General features: G+C 42.0%; 1 protein-coding gene across 1 annotated transcript; it reads right to left on the bottom strand.

Moving 5' to 3' along the window:
- Positions 1–725: 725 nt before the first annotated feature.
- LOC119010683 (immunoglobulin lambda-1 light chain-like) lies at positions 726–16,242 on the bottom strand. The gene is made up of 6 exons (XM_037083040.1): positions 16,200–16,242; positions 15,798–16,107; positions 7,632–7,638; positions 4,419–4,458; positions 1,838–2,217; positions 726–1,797 (listed from the first exon to the last, which is right to left on the bottom strand). The coding sequence occupies exons 1-6, from the start codon at positions 16,240–16,242 to the stop codon at positions 1,681–1,683; spliced, it is 897 nt and encodes a 298-aa protein (XP_036938935.1). The 3' UTR covers positions 726–1,680.
- Positions 16,243–19,042: the final 2,800 nt, after the last annotated feature.

The raw sequence follows: 19,042 nt of genomic DNA, 5'->3' as shown, positions 1-19,042 counted from the left end.
GCAGACGGGCTGTGTGGGTTTCTGCTCTGCAGCTTCAACAACACAACGACAGTTACAACAGTTACAGCGCTCAGTACTCACTGTCTCAGCTTCCATCTGTCTTATTCACCTGGGAGACAAACCTGGGAGCTGAGAAGCTGAAATAAAAGATCTGTTGATTCTGTTTGATTGATTCTGTAAAGGTGACAGTTTACTGACAGTTTCTGCAGCCTGACACCAACTTGGAAGGCGACTGATGAAGCTGCTGTGTGATCATTTTATAGCAGTTGTAGCTTGAAAGCAGCTCGCTCTGCTGTTTGTTCATGTGTGGAAACAACAGTGTCATCAGCGTAGAGTTTGACATCCACACTGACACAATTATAAAAGGGGCTCAGCACTGAACCTGGTGGCACAGCCACACCTACTGACTTGTATATAATAGCTCTATGTTTCTGTTTGCTTCTCTTTCTTAGCTTTGTTGTCCTTGTTTAGCTGTATGCTAATATTCACATCTTCCTCTACATTTGTTCTGGCTGCTGTGTGAAAGTATATCGAGAGCTAATTACAACCTGAGTCAAATGACTTGTAGGCGTCAACATACATGGTCCATGAAGTTGATTCTGTTTCTGATGATTTGCTCTGAAGACAAACTGAAATCCATAAAAACAAACTGTTTCTAAAACACACACTGTGATTTTTCACTTTATTGAGAATGTTACAGTGAAAGAATTGAACAAAGCTGCCACACTCTGCATAATGTATTAAAAAGAAAGACAAGAAGAGAAAAATACTAAAACAATCAAATATCTAGCAGACAGCTAATGATTCAGCTTCATGTTCTGTTATTACACAAGTCACAATTCAAAGTGGAAATAAACTAGAGGATGAAAATAACACTATACCACAGAATTTATACTCAGTCACTGCAGATATATATGTGTATATATGTATTTATATATGTAGGATGACTGAATCTAACCTGTGCATCAAAAGATTCATTTTACAACCAACCACAAAACATGAACATTGACATTTGTGACTGCTGATCAAAGTGATCACTGGCCGTTTTTAGACAGAGCACCAAGCCGCCAATTTGTCGTCCTTCTGGCAGCTCGGTCCGCGGTTTTAGACAGAGGGCGGCAAATTGGGGGTCTGTTTTGGTCCGCCTCTGAGGGTACACTTATTTCTGCCTCCTTGCTATCTAAAAACGAGGTGGAAATATGCCGGCATCTGCGTGAAATGGGTGGAGGTGTAAATGACCAGCACTGTTGTGCGACCCACAGCCTGGGAGTATTAAAACCAAAACACAGCAGATCACAGCTGTCGGCAAGCTAAGGATGGTCGCTACTTTCAAATTAAAAGCCTCCCAGCTAATAACCCAGATCTAAACTCATATGGGGTGCAATGTAAAGCTCTTATTTTGAAGACAAATTCTAGGTCACTGTTCACAGCCCAACTTGAGCTTCACGTCACGTCACAAGTTTATGCCTTCCTCAGAGGCGGCTTTTGGAAAAGGAGGAATATTACGCCTCGGTTTTAGAAAGACAGGCCGACACATTGCCGCCCTGACCTTGGAGCAAATGTGCCGTCTTTCCTATCTAAGAAGGGCTAATGAGATGAACTGATGAGATCTGATGGTGAGAAAAGGCGAGCAGGAAACAGTCAGTCAGCATGTGAGCAGCTGGTGGACGGTCTCTTGTTTCAGAGGATCCTCAGCAGAGAGAGTCCACAGCAGTACACCAGACTCTTCACTATCAGCACTGTGTAGAGCACACAGAGCAGCTTCACCTGGTGCTGACATGGTCCAAGAGCTGGAACCTCTGAAACAGAAAAGAGGCCAAAAGAAATGTCAGTCCACTGCTCCTCTGCTCTCTTTGACAGCGTCTCCACATGAAGCTGGATCACTGCTGAACACAGTCACCAAGCCTTCATTACCTTGTTCTGTTGGGGCCTCCACTGTGCCCCCCTCGTGCTGGACGGAGCAGCGGTATTTATACGTATGGCGATCGTCCCTGTTAACCAGCAAGATGGCGACATTGCGTCCTGACTCTCTGAGCTCCAGCTGCTCTCCCTCAGCAGGGAGCTGCTCCACCTGATCTTGCCTTCGTCTTTTCCAGGAGAAGCGGACCAGAGGAGGAAACATGGCTGAGGCCACACACAGCAGGGAGCTCCTCCCCTCCAGGTGGGCTCTGGATGCTGCTGGGTACACGCTCACCACGGGCTTCACTACCTGCTCATCTGAAGTTTGACAGCAGCAACAAGCAGCACAGACACACATTGACACAGTCAACAGCAGCTTCCAGCACTGCACTGCATTCAGTGTGATCCTGGAAACTACATGGACTCTGATCACTAAACTACTCATCAATACAGCACAAAGTTCAACACATAGACTGGATTCACCTGCACATCAAACACACTCATCATGTCATGTCATCATATGTTATATGGGGACAAACAACATCATGTGTTCAGCACTTCTTTCTTTCAATCTGCACATTTATCATTATTATGAGTCTTACTAATAATAATATAACATCATATTTTCATACAATGGAAAATCTTCATCAGTATCATGATAAAAGACAGATTATAATAAAGGACATATTTACCCTAAAGTTTGATACAAACTGACATTTTAATATTTACATTATCCACCACATATTATAAATATTTTTTAAAAATGCATCTTAAATTTCATGCTGTTCTTAAATTTACTAAATTACAAATACATGTTTTCACATGACTAGCTTGAATAAAGACATTATTCAATATTAGAGAAGGTAAAACTTGTTGATGTAATTATATGAATCATGATATAATTGTGATAATGATCGTTGCAAAATTTAAGACCTTCTCTAAATATCATGTTAATATATATCTTATAATGAAATATATTTTTACATTCACATAAAATAGTTTTTAGTTGATTACAACATGTCTAACATATTACAGATTTAACATCCTGTACTTTAGTCCAGCTGCTAAAGAAAAACAGTTTATCAACAATATCAATAATTTGTTTTTCAGTATTTTAATATTTATACACAGTCACAATGAAATGTTTAGTTAAATTTGAATAATAAATGCTCTGTAATATAAGATGAAGACAGGTGATCATTTATTGATCATCACATTTAGTGATCAAATGTCATAATTATATTATATTATAAATTAGAATACAATATCGAATAACATAACATGATATAAGTTTTTTAAAAACAGTATGTTGTACACGATATTTACCATCATGTGCTGCATACATTTACTTATTTGGATACTTATTTGAAATTAGGTTTGGAATTATTATTTTTCATTGTTTAAATGATATGTTAAATTATTAGTGAATATATTTATTATCATATTCAAAATATTTAAAAGTCTATCAGCATAGAAAATATATAATTTCAAGTGCCATTGTATATCATACTGTGAAGTGTTTTTTTTCAAAATATAATGTTTTTTTATATTGTAGTATAATTTCTTTATTATATATTAATTGTGATGCCATCTTCAGTGTTTGTCTTCATGTATAAATATATTTTACAATTAAAGACATTTGTACCATCATATAAAATACAATGTATTGATGCAGTTTGAGATTTAAAATCAGAAATGTAATTTAAAATGTAATTATTGTAACATAATATGATATATAATATAATATAAAATGAATATATAACGCGTCTCAGTTGAATTATAATATCTGCAGTGTCATATACACAATATTTACCATCATACGTTTACACAATATATTTATGTTTAAATTGTGCAAGGCTTCATTTACTATTAATTGTTATACTTACATTAAAATCAGATTAACAAGGAAACACATATACGTGTGTAACATTATATAACATCTGATATCACATCTTGAAATATATAAATTTATGTGCATATATTATATTTATTATAACATCATGTTCAGTATGTGTTTGTCTTCATGTATGAATATATCTCACACTAAACGACATTTGTACCATCATATGAAACACATTTGACCATTTATTAATGAATTATTAATGATCCTATACAACATATTTAAAGTTATATGTTTTTCAAATATATTTACTGACATATATTAAATGATGTTTAATATCACATATGATGTTGTTTCTTAAAAAGAAGAGATGGTGCTGAATTACTGAGAGGATCAAATACTGTATATTTGTAACACACTGTCAATATCAAACTTTTTCTCTATGAATCAGTTTGATCTCCTGCAGAAATAAAGAAGAACTTCAGCTGTGCAGTGAGATTTAAACATCTTTTCAGGAGTTATGAACCTTTTTATGGAACAATAGCTGCACGGCTGCAAGAATTCTCTACTAATTATCAACAAACTAACATGTAAAGCCTGAAGCAGCAGAAACTCATTAAAAACACATTTTACACTTGTTCAATAAAACAACTGAAGGAAAATGAAGCTTTATTCTTACCTGTTACAACCAGTTTAGTTCCAGACCCAAAGATGTAGTAGTCCCCCACAGTGAGACAGAGTAATACAAAAACCTGTGCGCTGTTGAACGTGTCGGCTGAGGTGAACGAGTCCAAATGATGAAGCAGGATCATGTTTCAGCTCCATGATGTGTTTCTCTAATGTTCATATCAACATGACTGTCTCTTCTTTTATTGTCTTTTTAGACACACTAGCAGTGTTGCTCTGTGGATGCTGATGTCTGTCGCTCCACTACTTTAGTCCACATGGATTGGACCTGGACCAAAGGATGGATGGATGGACTGACATGACATTTTCTACAGACATTCTTGGTCCCCAGAGGATGAACTTCATTCACTGACTTGGTTGATTCTGACTTGTTATCTAGCTCCACCAGCAGGTCCACCAGTTCCTGGTCCTCAGTTTGCGGCCCAGTGGACACCTGTTCCTGCTTCCTTGTCTGCAGGTCAGCAGACTGGCTCCAGAGCCGGACCGGCGGTCTTTCCTGATCCCCGTCCAGACCTCCAGCTGCCGGCCTCCTGCTCTGCCTTGCAGCAGTCCTCTGTTCCTGTTCTGCAGCAACCTGTCTGAGCTGAGCTGCAGCTGTCTCCAGTTCCTGTGCTGAATCAGTCTCCTGTGGCTGTGGTTCTGTAACCTCTTGTTTTCCTGACTCTGACAGCTCCACCAGCTCCAGTGGCAGCTCCTGCCAAATCTCTCAGGGGGGCAACTGTTGTGATGATGTCTGAGGTGACTCAGGGAAATGAAGGCAGCTGATATTCATGAGTTCAGCCTCAAGACCCCTTTAGATGTAAAGGTAACTACATGTTAGAGCTTTGAAGGACAGTGGCTCTGGGCCTGATAATGTGCAATTAATAAAACTATTTACAGTTCAACCGTTGAGGAGATATAAATGCAGTGTTGTAATGTTCAATTTAAATTCACTGACTCACTGATTCACTGTACTTGAATAGTTCCATTTGATGCTACTTTATGCTTCTACCCAGAGGCAAATACTTGACCTTTTACTCGATCACATTTGTCTGACAGCTTTAGTTACTTTTAACCTTTCAGATTACAGATTTTCATCACCTTCCTGTCCAGTGAAAACCATGAATCTCAAGATGTGTTGATGTTGAACGTTTGTGATAAACTGAAGGATGAAGTGTTCCTTCATGTGTTGACTAAATTCTCATTCTTCTTCAGCTGAATAAACTCTTATAGAATATGATGCATTGGTGTAGATAAACTAGCCAACAGTGCATAAAGTGGTGAATTTGCTGAGAAGCATGAATGTCTAACTAAATCTTCCAATCTGTTACATTTATTGCAAACTGTTGTTTAAAAAAAATGCACAGTTGGTTTAGCCATATTAAAACATGTTTATGTTTTAAACTGAAACTTGGTTGACCAGGATAACAAACTTCACCCTCCAAACTTCTCTTTCATAAGTGAAACTAGAATGCATAAAAAAGGAAGAGGTGTTAGTATTGGTTTAATGACTTACTCAAATGCAAGCGGGTGGTTTATGGATGTTTCTGTCTCTTCTCTGCACCATCAGAATGGAAAAAGGAATGTCAAATTTAAGAACTGAAAAGGTCCAGGAAGTCCCGCTTCTCAGACATTATCACCAAAAACAATAATGATGCTTGTGCCCTGTTTGCTACTGTCAACAGGCTAACATAACTTCCTGTACCAGTAGCCTCTGAACTTCTATCTAACAAAGCCTGTTATGAATTTGCATCCTTCTTCATTGCCAAAATTCAGAAAATTAGACAAGCGGTCAGTGCCACCGCACCAGGTGCAGGAGGTGTGTTTTGTCCATCTCTGCTTCAATCTGTAGTGTATAAAACTACAAACCAAGACACAAACCTCAGTGTAATCATAGACTCAGACCTAAATCTCAGCAGCCACACTAAGACTTAAGAATATATCCATGATAAAAGGACTTCAGTCTCTGCAGGATTTGGAGAAATGTGTCCATGCATTTATCTTCAGCAGACTCGAATACTCTAACAGTGTTTTTGCAGGACTCTCCCAAAACTCCATCAGACAGCTGCAGCTGATTCAGAATGCTGCTGCTCACATCTGAACAAGAAACCAAAAAAGTAGATCACATCACTCCAGTTCTTAGATATTTACACTGGTTTCCTGTCTGTCAAATAATAGATTTCAAAATCCTGCTGTTGGTTTATAAAGCACTGAAAGTTTTCAGGCCAAAATGCATTTCTGATCTGCAGCCACGTCATGAACCATCCAGACCTCTGAGATCTTCAGGTTCAGGTCTGCTTTCAGTCCCTCGAGTCAGAACTAAACCTGGAGAAGCAGCATTCAGTTATTATGAACCACATATCTGGAACATATTCCCTGAGAACTGCAGGTCTGCTCCAATTCTCATCTCTTTTTAATCAAGACTGAAGACCTTTCTGTTTGCCGCTGCTTTTAACTGAAGCAATTTCAATTCTTTAAACTGCATTGTGACATTTATTCTTGTCTCTTTTAAACCTTTTCTATTTTAGCCTACTTGTTTTAATGTGTGTTTCTTAATGTATTCTTACTTGTTATTGAATGCAATTTTAATGTCTTCAAAAAACATTTTTACAGTCTTTTAATGTAATTTGTATGCTCCAGTAAAGCACTGTGAGTTGCTTTGTGTCTGAATTGTGCTATACAAATAAACTTGCCTTGCCTTGTGGAACTCTTTACAGCAGCCCAGCACCATATCACTGACTCCCACCTATTGCTCCTAAGGAATTTTAGGAGGAACAAATGAGAAATGTTTGAGACCAAAAAAGACTAAAACGAGACTCAAATGAGAACTCTCATTGAGCTCCTTTACGGCTCCATAGCCCTAAAGGAGCAAGCTTTGAGCAGTAACATTTTCCCCTGGGCTCAGGACAAGGCTGTTGGCTTCAGAGATGCTGAAGGCCTGGTAACTGGAATCAGAGCCACTGGTAGATGGAAACAAGATAGATTACTGAGGGCAAAAAGCAAAAGAGAGTTAGATCTCTTTGAGACGGGCACAAAAAACAACATGGGAAAACTCTTAAAGAGATTAGCACAAGCAGGGGCCATGTACTTCTCAGTACTGACAAAATCATCTCTAAGCAGGTGATACGGCCTCCTCCGTTATCTGGGTATGTGTATCTGATCGGTACGGCGTCTGGTAATCTCCCCCAACCATCAACCGCCCTCCAGACCATCACTCTGTTTAAATAGCTGCTCTCAGTTATGATTTGGCCCTTTGATCAACTGGCCTTGCATGTGTTGTGCTCCCCTGTGGTAAATGTGTTTACTTCTGTAGGAGCTTTAGTTAGTAATCCACAAGTGTGAAATCTTTGTGTTTCTTGTGTTACCTTAATCTGTGGACTGTGGTAAGGAAATTGGGCACGGATCTTAGTGGGGTTAACTGACACCAACCAATCTATTTCTTGAGTTAAGCAGCATCCAAAAGCATGTTCCTTTTGTACACCCTGCAAATAAATAACTTGCAATTTTACCAGAAACATTCTGGTTCATGTTTCTTACTTTTTCCCCATGAAAAAAAAAATGGGGGCTCATCCGGGATCACTCTTAATTGAGGTCCCAGTGCAAGTTATTTGTTGGCAGAGCATTTCCATTGGTTGATTGATTGTTTGACAATTTGTAAGGGAGTGCAGCTGGGTAAGTGTGCACCGTGGCTGAGCGATTTGATTTGGGGTACTTTGTAGCCAATCCTACCTTGAATCATATAGATAGCTCTCGGAAGGATGAGTTAGGCCAAATTGCAATCCACTTCGGAATCACTTTCACTAAACACCCATTGAAAAGGAAGCACAAAGCTCTAGTAATTGATAAGTTGGTGGAACAAGGAGTGATTGTAGGACCTGAGCAAACTTAATCTGCTGCCATTGTTGTTGGCATCCCAGCTCCAGCTGAGGAGGACCAAAGCCTTGAGGCACAAACAGCCTCCAGGGTGGAAGTCGAGGCAGGTGGGTGGATGAAAACACCATTCACACTTCCTCGCTATGATCCATCCCCTCAGTACTGGCTCTGGAGACGAGGCCTGACTGAAGGTCCACCTTGCCCATCTCCAGTTGGAAACCCAGGAAAAGGATTGTGAAAGGCAGGCACAGTTCCATCTTCAGCTGGAAGTAAAAAAGCTGGAGATTGAGGCTGACAAAGCTGTGAGGCTGCGGAAGCTTGAGCTTGAGACTCGAGGCACACCTGCTGGTTCAGGTATGATACCTTTTTCCACCATCTCCACTTATGTTGGTAAAACAGCATTTGATTTTAGTAAGCATATTGCTTTAGCACCTGTGTTTCGTGAGACTGAAGTGGACTCCTATTTTGGTGTTTTTGAGTGTATTTCGGCTACATTGCAGTGGCCGGCTGAGGTGTGGTCACTATAACTTAAGTGTAAAATTCATGGAAAAGCCCAAGATGCCATTGCTACCCTCTCCTTAGGAGACAGTTTGAGTTATGGTGCTGTGAAGACTGCAATTCTTCATGCTTACGAGTTAGTCCCTGAAGCGTATAGGCAGAAATTTAGAGGTCACAGGAAAGCTCAGAGTAAAAATTAAGTTGAGTTTGCTAGAAAGAAGGGAGTACTTTTTTGATAAATGGAGCACTATTTGTAAAGTTAATGACTTTAACTCAGTGAGGGAGTTAATTCTGGTAGAGGATTTTAAGAAATGTTTGCCCGAGCACATTGTAGTGTATCTCAATGAGCAGAAAGCAAGTGCCTTGTCTGAAGTGGCAGTCTTAGCGGATGAGTATGTGTCAACACACTAGGCTACTTTCTCCTCAGGTCCCGTTGAGGGGTCACGCCATAACACCCCTCCTCATAACACACCCTGTAACCCTGTTTCTGCTCCTTCATTTCCTAGTCTGCCCAGAGTGCAGAGCGGAAGTGCTTCTACTGTCACCAGACAGATCATATAATCTCTGTCTGTTTGGTCCTTAAAAACAAGGAGCAATCTGCTCGTGTTTCCCAGCCTAAAGGTGTAGGGTTGATTAAAGCTGAGTCTTGTGTAATCTCTGAGTGTGACAAGCTGTGAGATATTGACGTTTGTTTTAAGCCGTTTGTTTTCAACACACTTATTTCTCTCACAGAGGAGCCTGCTGACCAGCACTCTAAGCCTGTCGTGAGAGACACAGGTTGCTCTCAGTCCGTTATTCTGGCCACAGTGCTTCCATTTTCTGAACAATCAGCCTGCGGTCATGGCTCAATATTACGCGGCATTGAAATGGGATATCTTCCTCGAGCAGCACATAGTGTCCACATCCAATCTAAATTAGTTACTGGACTTTCTCCTGACGCTGTCTGTTCCGAGTTGCCAATCCAGGCGATCGTTCTACTGATGGGTAACGACATTGCCAGAGGTAAAGTCAACCCTGCACTGGAAGTGTTAGATTCACCGATGGGTGATGAATCATCTCCAGTAGCTCAGCTACCGTCCACTGTGTTTCCCACCTGTGCCATCACACGTGCTCGTGTGAGGAAGAGTGAAAATGATGTCTTTTATTTCCTGTTAACTGACAGTGTGTTTATGTCAGCTGTTTCAGATGAAGCTGAGGTGGAGAAAGAGGTGGTGAATCCTGCTACATCTCAGGATGAGTTTGCTGTGCTGGGATGCCTTCCCAGCCCAGGCTCAACGTCACCCAGTGATGGGGCACTCCCAGTCACCCGAGAGCGCCTGATCGCTGCGCAGAGGGCCGACCCGACATTACAGAAATGCTTCTCAAGTGTGGTGAGTAATGGTAAAGCAAGCGATGAAAAAGTAAGATCTTATCTGTTAGATAAGGAGGTTCTAGTTCGTAAGTGGTCCCATTTAACTTCTACTGATTCTGATTGGGATGCTGTCTATCAGGTAGTTGTACCTTTGGAAACTAGACAGCATGTTTTGACCATAGCACATGAAAGCCAATGGTCTGGACATTTAGGAGTGACAATTCTCAAACAATTCTTTTGGCCCGGATTGAAATCAGATGTAGCTAAGTTCTGCTGTGGCTGTCATGTGTGTCAACTTGCAGGTAAACCAAATCAGCCTATTGCCCACGAGCCAGGTCGTAACAGTAGAGTGTAGACCAGAGCTTATCAGCTGGTGCTGATTGCCAACCTGATGCAGGTGTGTGTGTGTCAGCAGCTCCGCTGAGGGGAAAACCCCACGAGCCTCTCAGAGCACCTCTGAAAGGACAACAAGCACAGAAAGAAACAAACAGTGCAGCACAAACCCAACACAGAAAATGGACGACTGTGACAGGTTACAGCCAGGTGTTGTCGTCTCTAGTTCAGGTCATGTTAGCTTATTCAACTGTTAATGTTTTGAATGGTGGGAAGTGCTTAAAACTGCTTCAAAGGCCTGATTCAATTTTGTGTAACTTTATATACATTTCATTACATCTGACAATGCGTGTGACCCCGAGCCCATCGTGCCTTTCCCCTGAAACGCTAGAGCAGCCACCTGGGAAATCAAGAGCACAGTCCAAGAGGTCCAACACAGTCACCCTGACCCTGGTATAGGTACATCGAATCGCCTCTTCATACTAGGGGAGGTCCCAGGTGTTACAGTGGTGCCATTCATCCAGGTTCACCTGGAGCCCAGCGGTCACTGTACTTTCTTCACCAGCACTTCTGGTGGCCTGGCCAAGCTCAGGACATGGGTGAGTTTGGGGCAGCCTGTGTTGTGTATGCCCAGAGCAAGTCATCCCATCACTCCCCCACTGGTCTCCTCAGGCCTCTGCCTGTTCCCAGTTGTCCCAGGTCCCACAAAGGATTTTGTCACTGGTCTTTCTCTCTCAGATGGACACACCGTCATTCTCACCATTGTGGACTGTTTCTCCAAGATGGTTTGCTACATCCCCTTGGTCAAACTCCCGTCCGCAGGGCACCGTTTAGCTCAGTTGGTAGAGTGGGCGTCCCACGTACCTCTCTCTCATCCTATTTCCTGTCACCTCTTTAGCTGAACTATCAAATAAAGCCATAAAAGGCCAAAATAAATACTTAAAAAAAGAAACTCCCACCTATGAACTGCATCTTCTCTCCGTCCAGGAGGGTGAGATTGTAGTTTCTGGGCTGTCTTCCTCAAAGGTGTCAGCGTGTAGTAGGTTGATAAAAGAATTCTGCGGAGGCAAGGCTGGGTGGAATGATAGAGCAATCTTTATTAAAACAGACTTCAGATAGCCTAGCATCCAAACAGAGTGTGGCCACACATCTGGTGTTCTCCAATCTAGGGCAAAGTAATGCCAAAAGCTTTGCCCTCTGCCCTATCAGAACTCCTACCGCCTTCGATCTCAGGAGATCTACCAAAATGCCACCCCCAGTCTCTACTCATGGGATCCTTCTTAAAGTCCCTTGGGCAGTACCTGCTTACTCCTAATTGGTCACTGTGGTGAGTTGAATGTCCATCTATCCAATCAACTAGAAAAGGAGGTGGTCTATCTCCCATAAATGACTAAATCTGTTACTGTCACTCCTTCAGTCTTGTACTCCTAAATTACCTAAATGAGCCCTCTATCCTTTTCTGGAGATGTATGTGTTTTTATATATCATCCTCCATCTGACACAGGAGTCAGGCTCCATTTTAGTCCCTATAGTGGCCTTGTCCCCTGCTAACCTTTGACCCACACACAGCTGAATGCTGGCTTCAAGGTCCCTTGGAGCTGTGAGCCCCGTATTGTCTGCATTCCCTAAGTCACACAAGGAGGAGGAACAGGTTAGATTTAAACTTAGTTGAATTAAAGGCCAGAATGTGTTGCCGTCCAGAAACCTCAAGATCACTGTTTCTTCTGTCCAAGATAATATCAATCAGTTTGGTTTGGAGGTCAGCCTGTGATTTCATCACCCATTCCACCTGGCACAGTCAGCAGCTGGCAGATCATCACCATGTCCCTGCTCCCCAGTACCATCTGGGACAAAAGGTGTTGTTTTCCTCCCAGTATGGAGCTGAGAAATCAGCTGCATGGGGAGAACACTTTGTTTGCCGATTTGAGGTAGATAGAATAATCAACCCCATTCAAGATGCCCGCATCCTTACCTGTATACCTTACCTTACCTTACCGCTATATGTCATGTCTCGTAGCTCAGGCCCCTGTCTTTCAGTGAACTGCAGAGGTGCCTGAGAAGCTGGGCGGAGCTTGCCACTCGCCAGAGCTGCTGACACAAGACAGGGACTTAGTCTGGGACTTTCCACATTATCACCTGCTAGTTCCACGTGAAGTCAATAAATTACCCTGTGCTCAACTCCTGCCTCAGTGTCTGCTTTGGGTGTACACTCTTGTAACCAAACATAACACATCCTCTGGGAAGCAGAGACATCCACAAGAAACTGATGGAAATGTGTCCAACAAGATGAGCGTCCTAATGAGCTGCTGCGAGAAGGACAAAGTCCTGAGCTGACATGTATCCAATATTTGTCTTTTAAAATGTCCTGAAGTGAAATGATGTGGTGAAATGTGCTGAAAGGTGTTAAACAACAAGTGCTGCTGGAAGTGTTTTCATTCAGAGCACATTAGTGTTGTGAGGGACGGATGGACTTTATACAGCAGCAGGACGTTGGGCTGTAAATATTTGATTCTATTTGATATCATTTTATTGAAATATTCTGAAGCATGTTTGTTGTTTTACTGATTCGTCTGGATTATGTTTGAATTTGTAACTGGATTATTTTCCTCTTTATTTTCTCATTGTGTTTGTGTTTGTCTCCTTTTTCCTCTCTGTGTGAAACAACAATAAACCTGCTGGAATATCTGATCAACATATAAATAAATAGAATATGAAATAAATCCCTCAGTTGAGTGTGTTTGTGACTGTAGCTGAGATGGAGGTGAAACATGTGAACCTGGGCTGTGGTTTACTGCTCTCTTCCTGTCACAAACACTGTTTGACGTCTGTTCATCTGTTGGTTTTTGTTCAGGCTGCTCGGATCATTTCTCACTGTGGGGAACTCTTCCAACAGGCGCAGTAGTAGGTGGCTGAATGAAGGAGTTTAACTTTCTGGATCTTGAACTCACAGCCGTTCTGATTTTTCACAGCTGAGAAATCATTAATCTGAGGATGATTGAACCTAGACTTTACACTACAATCGGTCATTTCAATAAGTATAATCCTTGTGAATGTGTCTTTCTTTTGGAACCAGAACACATCGCTGTAGTCACACTGGTAAGTTCGACAGCTGAAGGAGACGTCTCCATCAACTCTCCTGGTCAATGTTAAATCATCCTGAATCACCTGTGCTGCCATGGCAACCAGCGCTGTAGAGAAGCAGACAGATAGATGAAGGTGAGTGTGACAGTGTTTGTTCCAGGTGGACTTTGTTGGCTCCTGATTGGCTGGAAACACTCACCTGAACACAGACAGCACAGAGCAGCAGCTGGGAGGAAAAGCATTTTGTGCAGTGGTGTTTCCTCTGGTGAACCTGGGGAGAAGTGGCGCTCTGACGCAGCTGAGGCCAAACCAGGACGAGCTGCCAGATCAGACGAGGGCCACGTGGTTTCTAACAGGTCCTCAGAGCTCCCATCAGCCCCTGCGGCTCACAGATAAGGCCGCCGCTGCCGATCGACGGTTCGGCTGAAGCTGCCGTGTGATAGAAATAGAAACCGACTGACTGATAGAAACTGACTTAGCTCTGCAATCTGACTCTGAATTTATAGAAGCACAGAGCCACACAGAAAAAAGAGTCCTGAGAGTTTAGTTTGTAGTTAAAACTTAATGTTTCATTACATCTGACAAATTGTTACAGAAACCTGGAATTTGTTTTTATACAGTTTTGTTGGCAAATCACACAAAATACAAATGTGTAAATATTGTTGCTGTAACGCAGGTTACAAATGATCTTCTGGAGCTTTGATGAAGAAGTTTTCTCTGACTCTCTCTGGACCATTGTTCCTCTGAATCCTGCCATTCTGTCAGTCTGACAGGATTCTGAATGCTTTCTGTTCAAACTCGGGTCGGTCAGATATTCTAGAAGCTTTTTGTTTGATTTATAGAAAATCTGTGAAAATCCCGACAGCAATCAATAAATCAAACACTCTGACAGATAACAGAGAATAAATCCAGTATCTGTGGCTGCTGCAGGCCTCTAATCAGCACACATAAACAAACTTGTACAATCCTGCTTTTTCCAACTCCGGAACATCTCAAAAATCAAATTGATGCTAACAACCAGCGATCTTGAACTTCTCATCCACACCTGATTTTCTCTCACCTTGACTAATGCAATGCTCTCTTCACCTGTCTCAGCCGTGCAGCCCTGTCTCGTCTGCAGCTCGTACAAAACGCTGCAGCCAGACTACAAACCAAAACCAATCGCAGATCCCACATCACACCAGTTCTTGCATCCCTTCAATGGCTCCCAGTAAAATACAGAATAGACTTCAAGACACTACTCCTCACATACAAGGCCCTTCATGGTCTTGCCCCTCCCTACATTTCTGAACTCTTGCACCCTTACTGCACCTCTAGACCACTCAGATCTTCTGACCTCGGCCTCCTATCTGTACCCGCTGCTTCCTCAAATCTAAGGGTAACGATGCTTCTGCCGTCAGGGCCCCATCCCTCTGGAACAGTCTGCCCTCTTCTGTCAGAGCAGCTGAATCACTAAATATATTCAAAAAACTTCTCAAAACCCATCTCTACCTTCTTGCATTCCCTACAATACAACTGTAATTATTCTTTGCACATATCTGTACATGTATGTTTGGTTTATTTTATCTTATCTATTTTAATTTGTTTACATTTATGTTTTTTAATGATAATTTTAATTATGTTTTATCTTTACGGTTCCCTGTACAGCACTTTGCAAACGTTGTTTTGAAAAACGTGCTTTTAAATAAAAACTTACTTACTTACTGTGTGTCCAAGATTTGTCTTTTAAAATGTCCTGAAGTGAAATGATGTGGTGAAATGTGCTGAAAGGTGTTAAACAACAAGTGCTGCTGGAAGTGTTTTCATTCAGAGCACATTAGTGTTGTGAGGGACGGATGGACTTTATTCAGCAGCAGGACGTTGGGCTGTAAATATTTGATTCTGTTTGATATCATTTTATTGAAATATTCTGAAGCATGTTTGTTGTTTTACTGATTCATCTGGATTATGTTTGAGTTTGTAATTGAATCATTTTCCTCTTTATTTTCTCATTGTGTTTGTGTTTGTCTCCTTTTTCCTCTCTGTGTGAAACAACAATAAACCTGCTGGAATATCTGATCAACATATAAATAAATAGAATATGAAATAAATCCCTCAGTTCAGTGTGTTTGTGACTGTGGCTGAGATGGAGGTGAAACATGTGAACCTGGGCTGTGGTTTACTGCTCTCTTCCTGTCACAAACACTGTTTGACGTCTGTTCATCTGTTGGTTTTTGTTCAGGCTGCTCGGATCATTTCTCACTGTGGGTATCATACTTCTCACAGGAGCAGTAGTAGGTGGCTGAATGAAGGAGTTTAACTGTCTGGATCTTCAACTCACAGCCGTTCTGATTATTCACAAGTGAGAAATCATTTTTCTGAGGATGATCGAACCTGTAATCTATGTTACAACTGTTCTTGTTAATACGAAGAATCCTTGTGAATGTTTCTGTGTCTTTCTTCTGGTACCAGTATACATAGTAGCCACACTGGCCAGTTCCTCGACAGCTGAAGGAGACATTTCCATCAACTCTCCTGGTCAATGTTAAATCGTCCTGAATCAGCTGTGCTGCCATGGCAACCAGCGCTGTAGAGAAGCAGACAGATAGATGAAGGTGAGTGTGACAGCGTTTGTTCCAGGTGGACTTTGTTGGCTCCTGATTGGCTGGAAACACTCACCTGAACACAGACAGCACAGAGCAGCAGCTGGGAGGAAAAGCATTTTGTGCAGTGGTGTTTCCTCTGGTGAACCTGGGGAGAAGTGGCGCTCTGACGCAGCTGAGGCCAAACCAGGACGAGCTGCCAGATCAGACGAGGGCCACGTGGTTTCTAACAGGTCCTCAGAGCTCCCATCAGCCCCTGCGGCTCACAGATAAGGCCGCCGCTGCCGATCGACGGCTCGGCTGAAGCTGCCGTGTGATAGAAATAGAAACCGACCGACTGATAGAAACTGACTTAGCTCTGCAATCTGACTCTGAATTTATAGAAGCACAGAGCCACACAGAAAAAAAGAGTCCTGAGAGTTTAGTTTGTAGTTAAAACTTAATTTTTCATTACATCTGACAAATTGTTACAGAAACCTGGAATTTGTATTTACACAGTTTTGTTGGCAAACCACAGAAAATACAAATGTGTAAATATTGTTGCTGTAACGCAGGTTACAAATGATCTTCAGGAGCTTTGATGAAGAAGTTTTCTCTGACTCTCTCTGGACCATTGTTCCTCTGAATCCTGCCATTCTGTCAGTCTGACAGGATTCTGAATGCTTTCTGTTCAAACTCGGGTCGGTCAGTTATTCTAGAAGCATTTTTTTGTTTTATTTATAGAAAATCTGTGAACATCCTGACAGCAATCAATAAATCAAACACTCTGACAGATAACAGAGAATAAATCCAGTATCTGTGGCTGCTGCAGGCCTCTAACCAGCACACATAAACAAACTTGCACAATCCTGCTTTTTCCAACTCCGGAACATCTCAAAAATCAAATCGATGCTAACAACCAGCCATCTTGAACTTCTAATCCACACCCTGATTTTCTCTCACCTTGACTAATGCAATGCTCTCTTCACCTGTCTCAGCCGTGCAGCCCTGTCTCGCCTGCAGCTCGTACAAAACGCTGCAGCCAGACTACAAACCAAAACCAATCGCAGATCCCACATCACACCAGTTCTTGCATCCCTTCAATGGCTCCCAGTAAAATACAGAATAGACTTCGAGACACTACTCCTCACATACAAGGCCCTTCATGGTCTTGCCCCTCCCTACATTTCTGAACTCTTGCACCCTTACTGCACCTCTAGACCACTCAGATCTCCTGACCTCGGCCTCCTATCTGTACCCGCTGCTTCCTCAAATCTAAGGGTAACAATGCTTCTGCCGTCAGGGCCCCATCCCTCTGGAACAGTCTGCCCTCTTCTGTCAGAGCAGCTGAATCACTAAATATATTCAAAAAACTTCTCAAAACCCATCTCTACCTTCTTGCATTCCCTACAATACAACTGTAATTATTCTTTGCACATATCTGTACATGTATGTTTGGTTCATTTTATCCTATCTATTTCATTTTGTTTACATTTATGTTTTTTTAATGATATTTTTAATGATGTTTTATCTTTACGGTTCCCTGTACAGCACTTTGCAAACGCTGTTTTGAGAAAAGTGCTTTTAAATAAAAACTTACTTACTTACTATGTGTCCAAGATTTGTCTTTTAAAATGTCCTGAAGTGAAATGATGTGGTGAAATGTGCTGAAAGGTGTTAAACAACAAGTGCTGCTGGAAGTGTTTTCATTCAGAGCACATTAGTGTTGTGAGGGACGGATGGACTTTATTCAGCAGCAGGACGTTGGGCTGTAAATATCTGATTCTGTTTGATATCATTTTATTGAAATATTCTGAAGTATGTTTGTTGTTTTACTGATTCATCTGGATTATGTTTGAGTTTGTAATTGAATTATTTTCCTCTTTATTTTCTCATTGTGTTTGTGTTTGTCTCCTTTTTCCTCTCTGTGTGAAACAACAATAAACCTGCTGGAATATCTGATCAACATATAAATAAATAGAATATGAAATAAATCCCTCAGTTCAGTGTGTTTGTGACTGTGGCTGAGATGGAGGTGAAACATGTGAACCTGGGCTGTGGTTTACTGCTCTCTTCCTGTCACAAACACTGTTTGACGTCTGTTCATCTGTTGGTTTTTGTTCAGGCTGCTCGGATCATTTCTCACTGTGGGGATCATACTTCACACAGGAGCAGTAGTAGGTGGCTGAATGAAGGAGTTTAACTGTCTGGATCTTCAACTCACAGCCGTTCTGATTATTCACAGCCGAGAAATCATTTTTCTGAGGATGATTGTACCCTTTATCTACGGAACCACTATTCCTGCTAATATCAAGAATCCTTGTGAATGTTTCTGTGTCTTTCTTCTGGTACCAGACTACATAGTTGTCGTCACACTGCTCAGTTCCTCGACAGCTGAAGGAGACGTCTCCATCAACTCTCCTGGTCAATGTTAAATCGTCCTGAATCAGCTGTGCTGCCATGGCAACCAGCGCTGTAGAGAAGCAGACAGATAGATGAAGGTGAGTGTGACAGTGTTTGTTCCAGGTGGACTTTGTTGGCTCCTGATTGGCTGGAAACACTCACCTGAACACAGACAGCACAGAGCAGCAGCTGGGAGGAAAAGCATTTTGTGCAGTGGTGTTTCCTCTGGTGAACCTGGGGAGAAGTGGCGCTCTGACGCAGCTGAGGCCAAACCAGGACGAGCTGCCAGATCAGACGAGGGCCACGTGGTTTCTAACAGGTCCTCAGAGCTCCCATCAGCCCCTGCGGCTCACAGATGAGGCCACCGCTGCCGATTGACGGCTCGACTGAAGCTGCCGTGTGATAGAAATAGAAACACACATTCATGTGAGCAGCAACACGTTCAGGCTGGTGGTGAATTTAGTAGCACAGACTGTTATCTGTTGTTGAACAGCTGTGATGAAAAGACAAAAGGACAAATCCACAAAACTCCTCGAC

The sequence above is a fragment of the Acanthopagrus latus genome, chromosome 21 (genome assembly GCF_904848185.1).
Source record: "Acanthopagrus latus isolate v.2019 chromosome 21, fAcaLat1.1, whole genome shotgun sequence".
NCBI classification, from domain to species: Eukaryota; Metazoa; Chordata; class Actinopteri; order Spariformes; family Sparidae; genus Acanthopagrus; species Acanthopagrus latus.
This window is presented reverse-complemented; position numbering and strand designations above follow the sequence as displayed.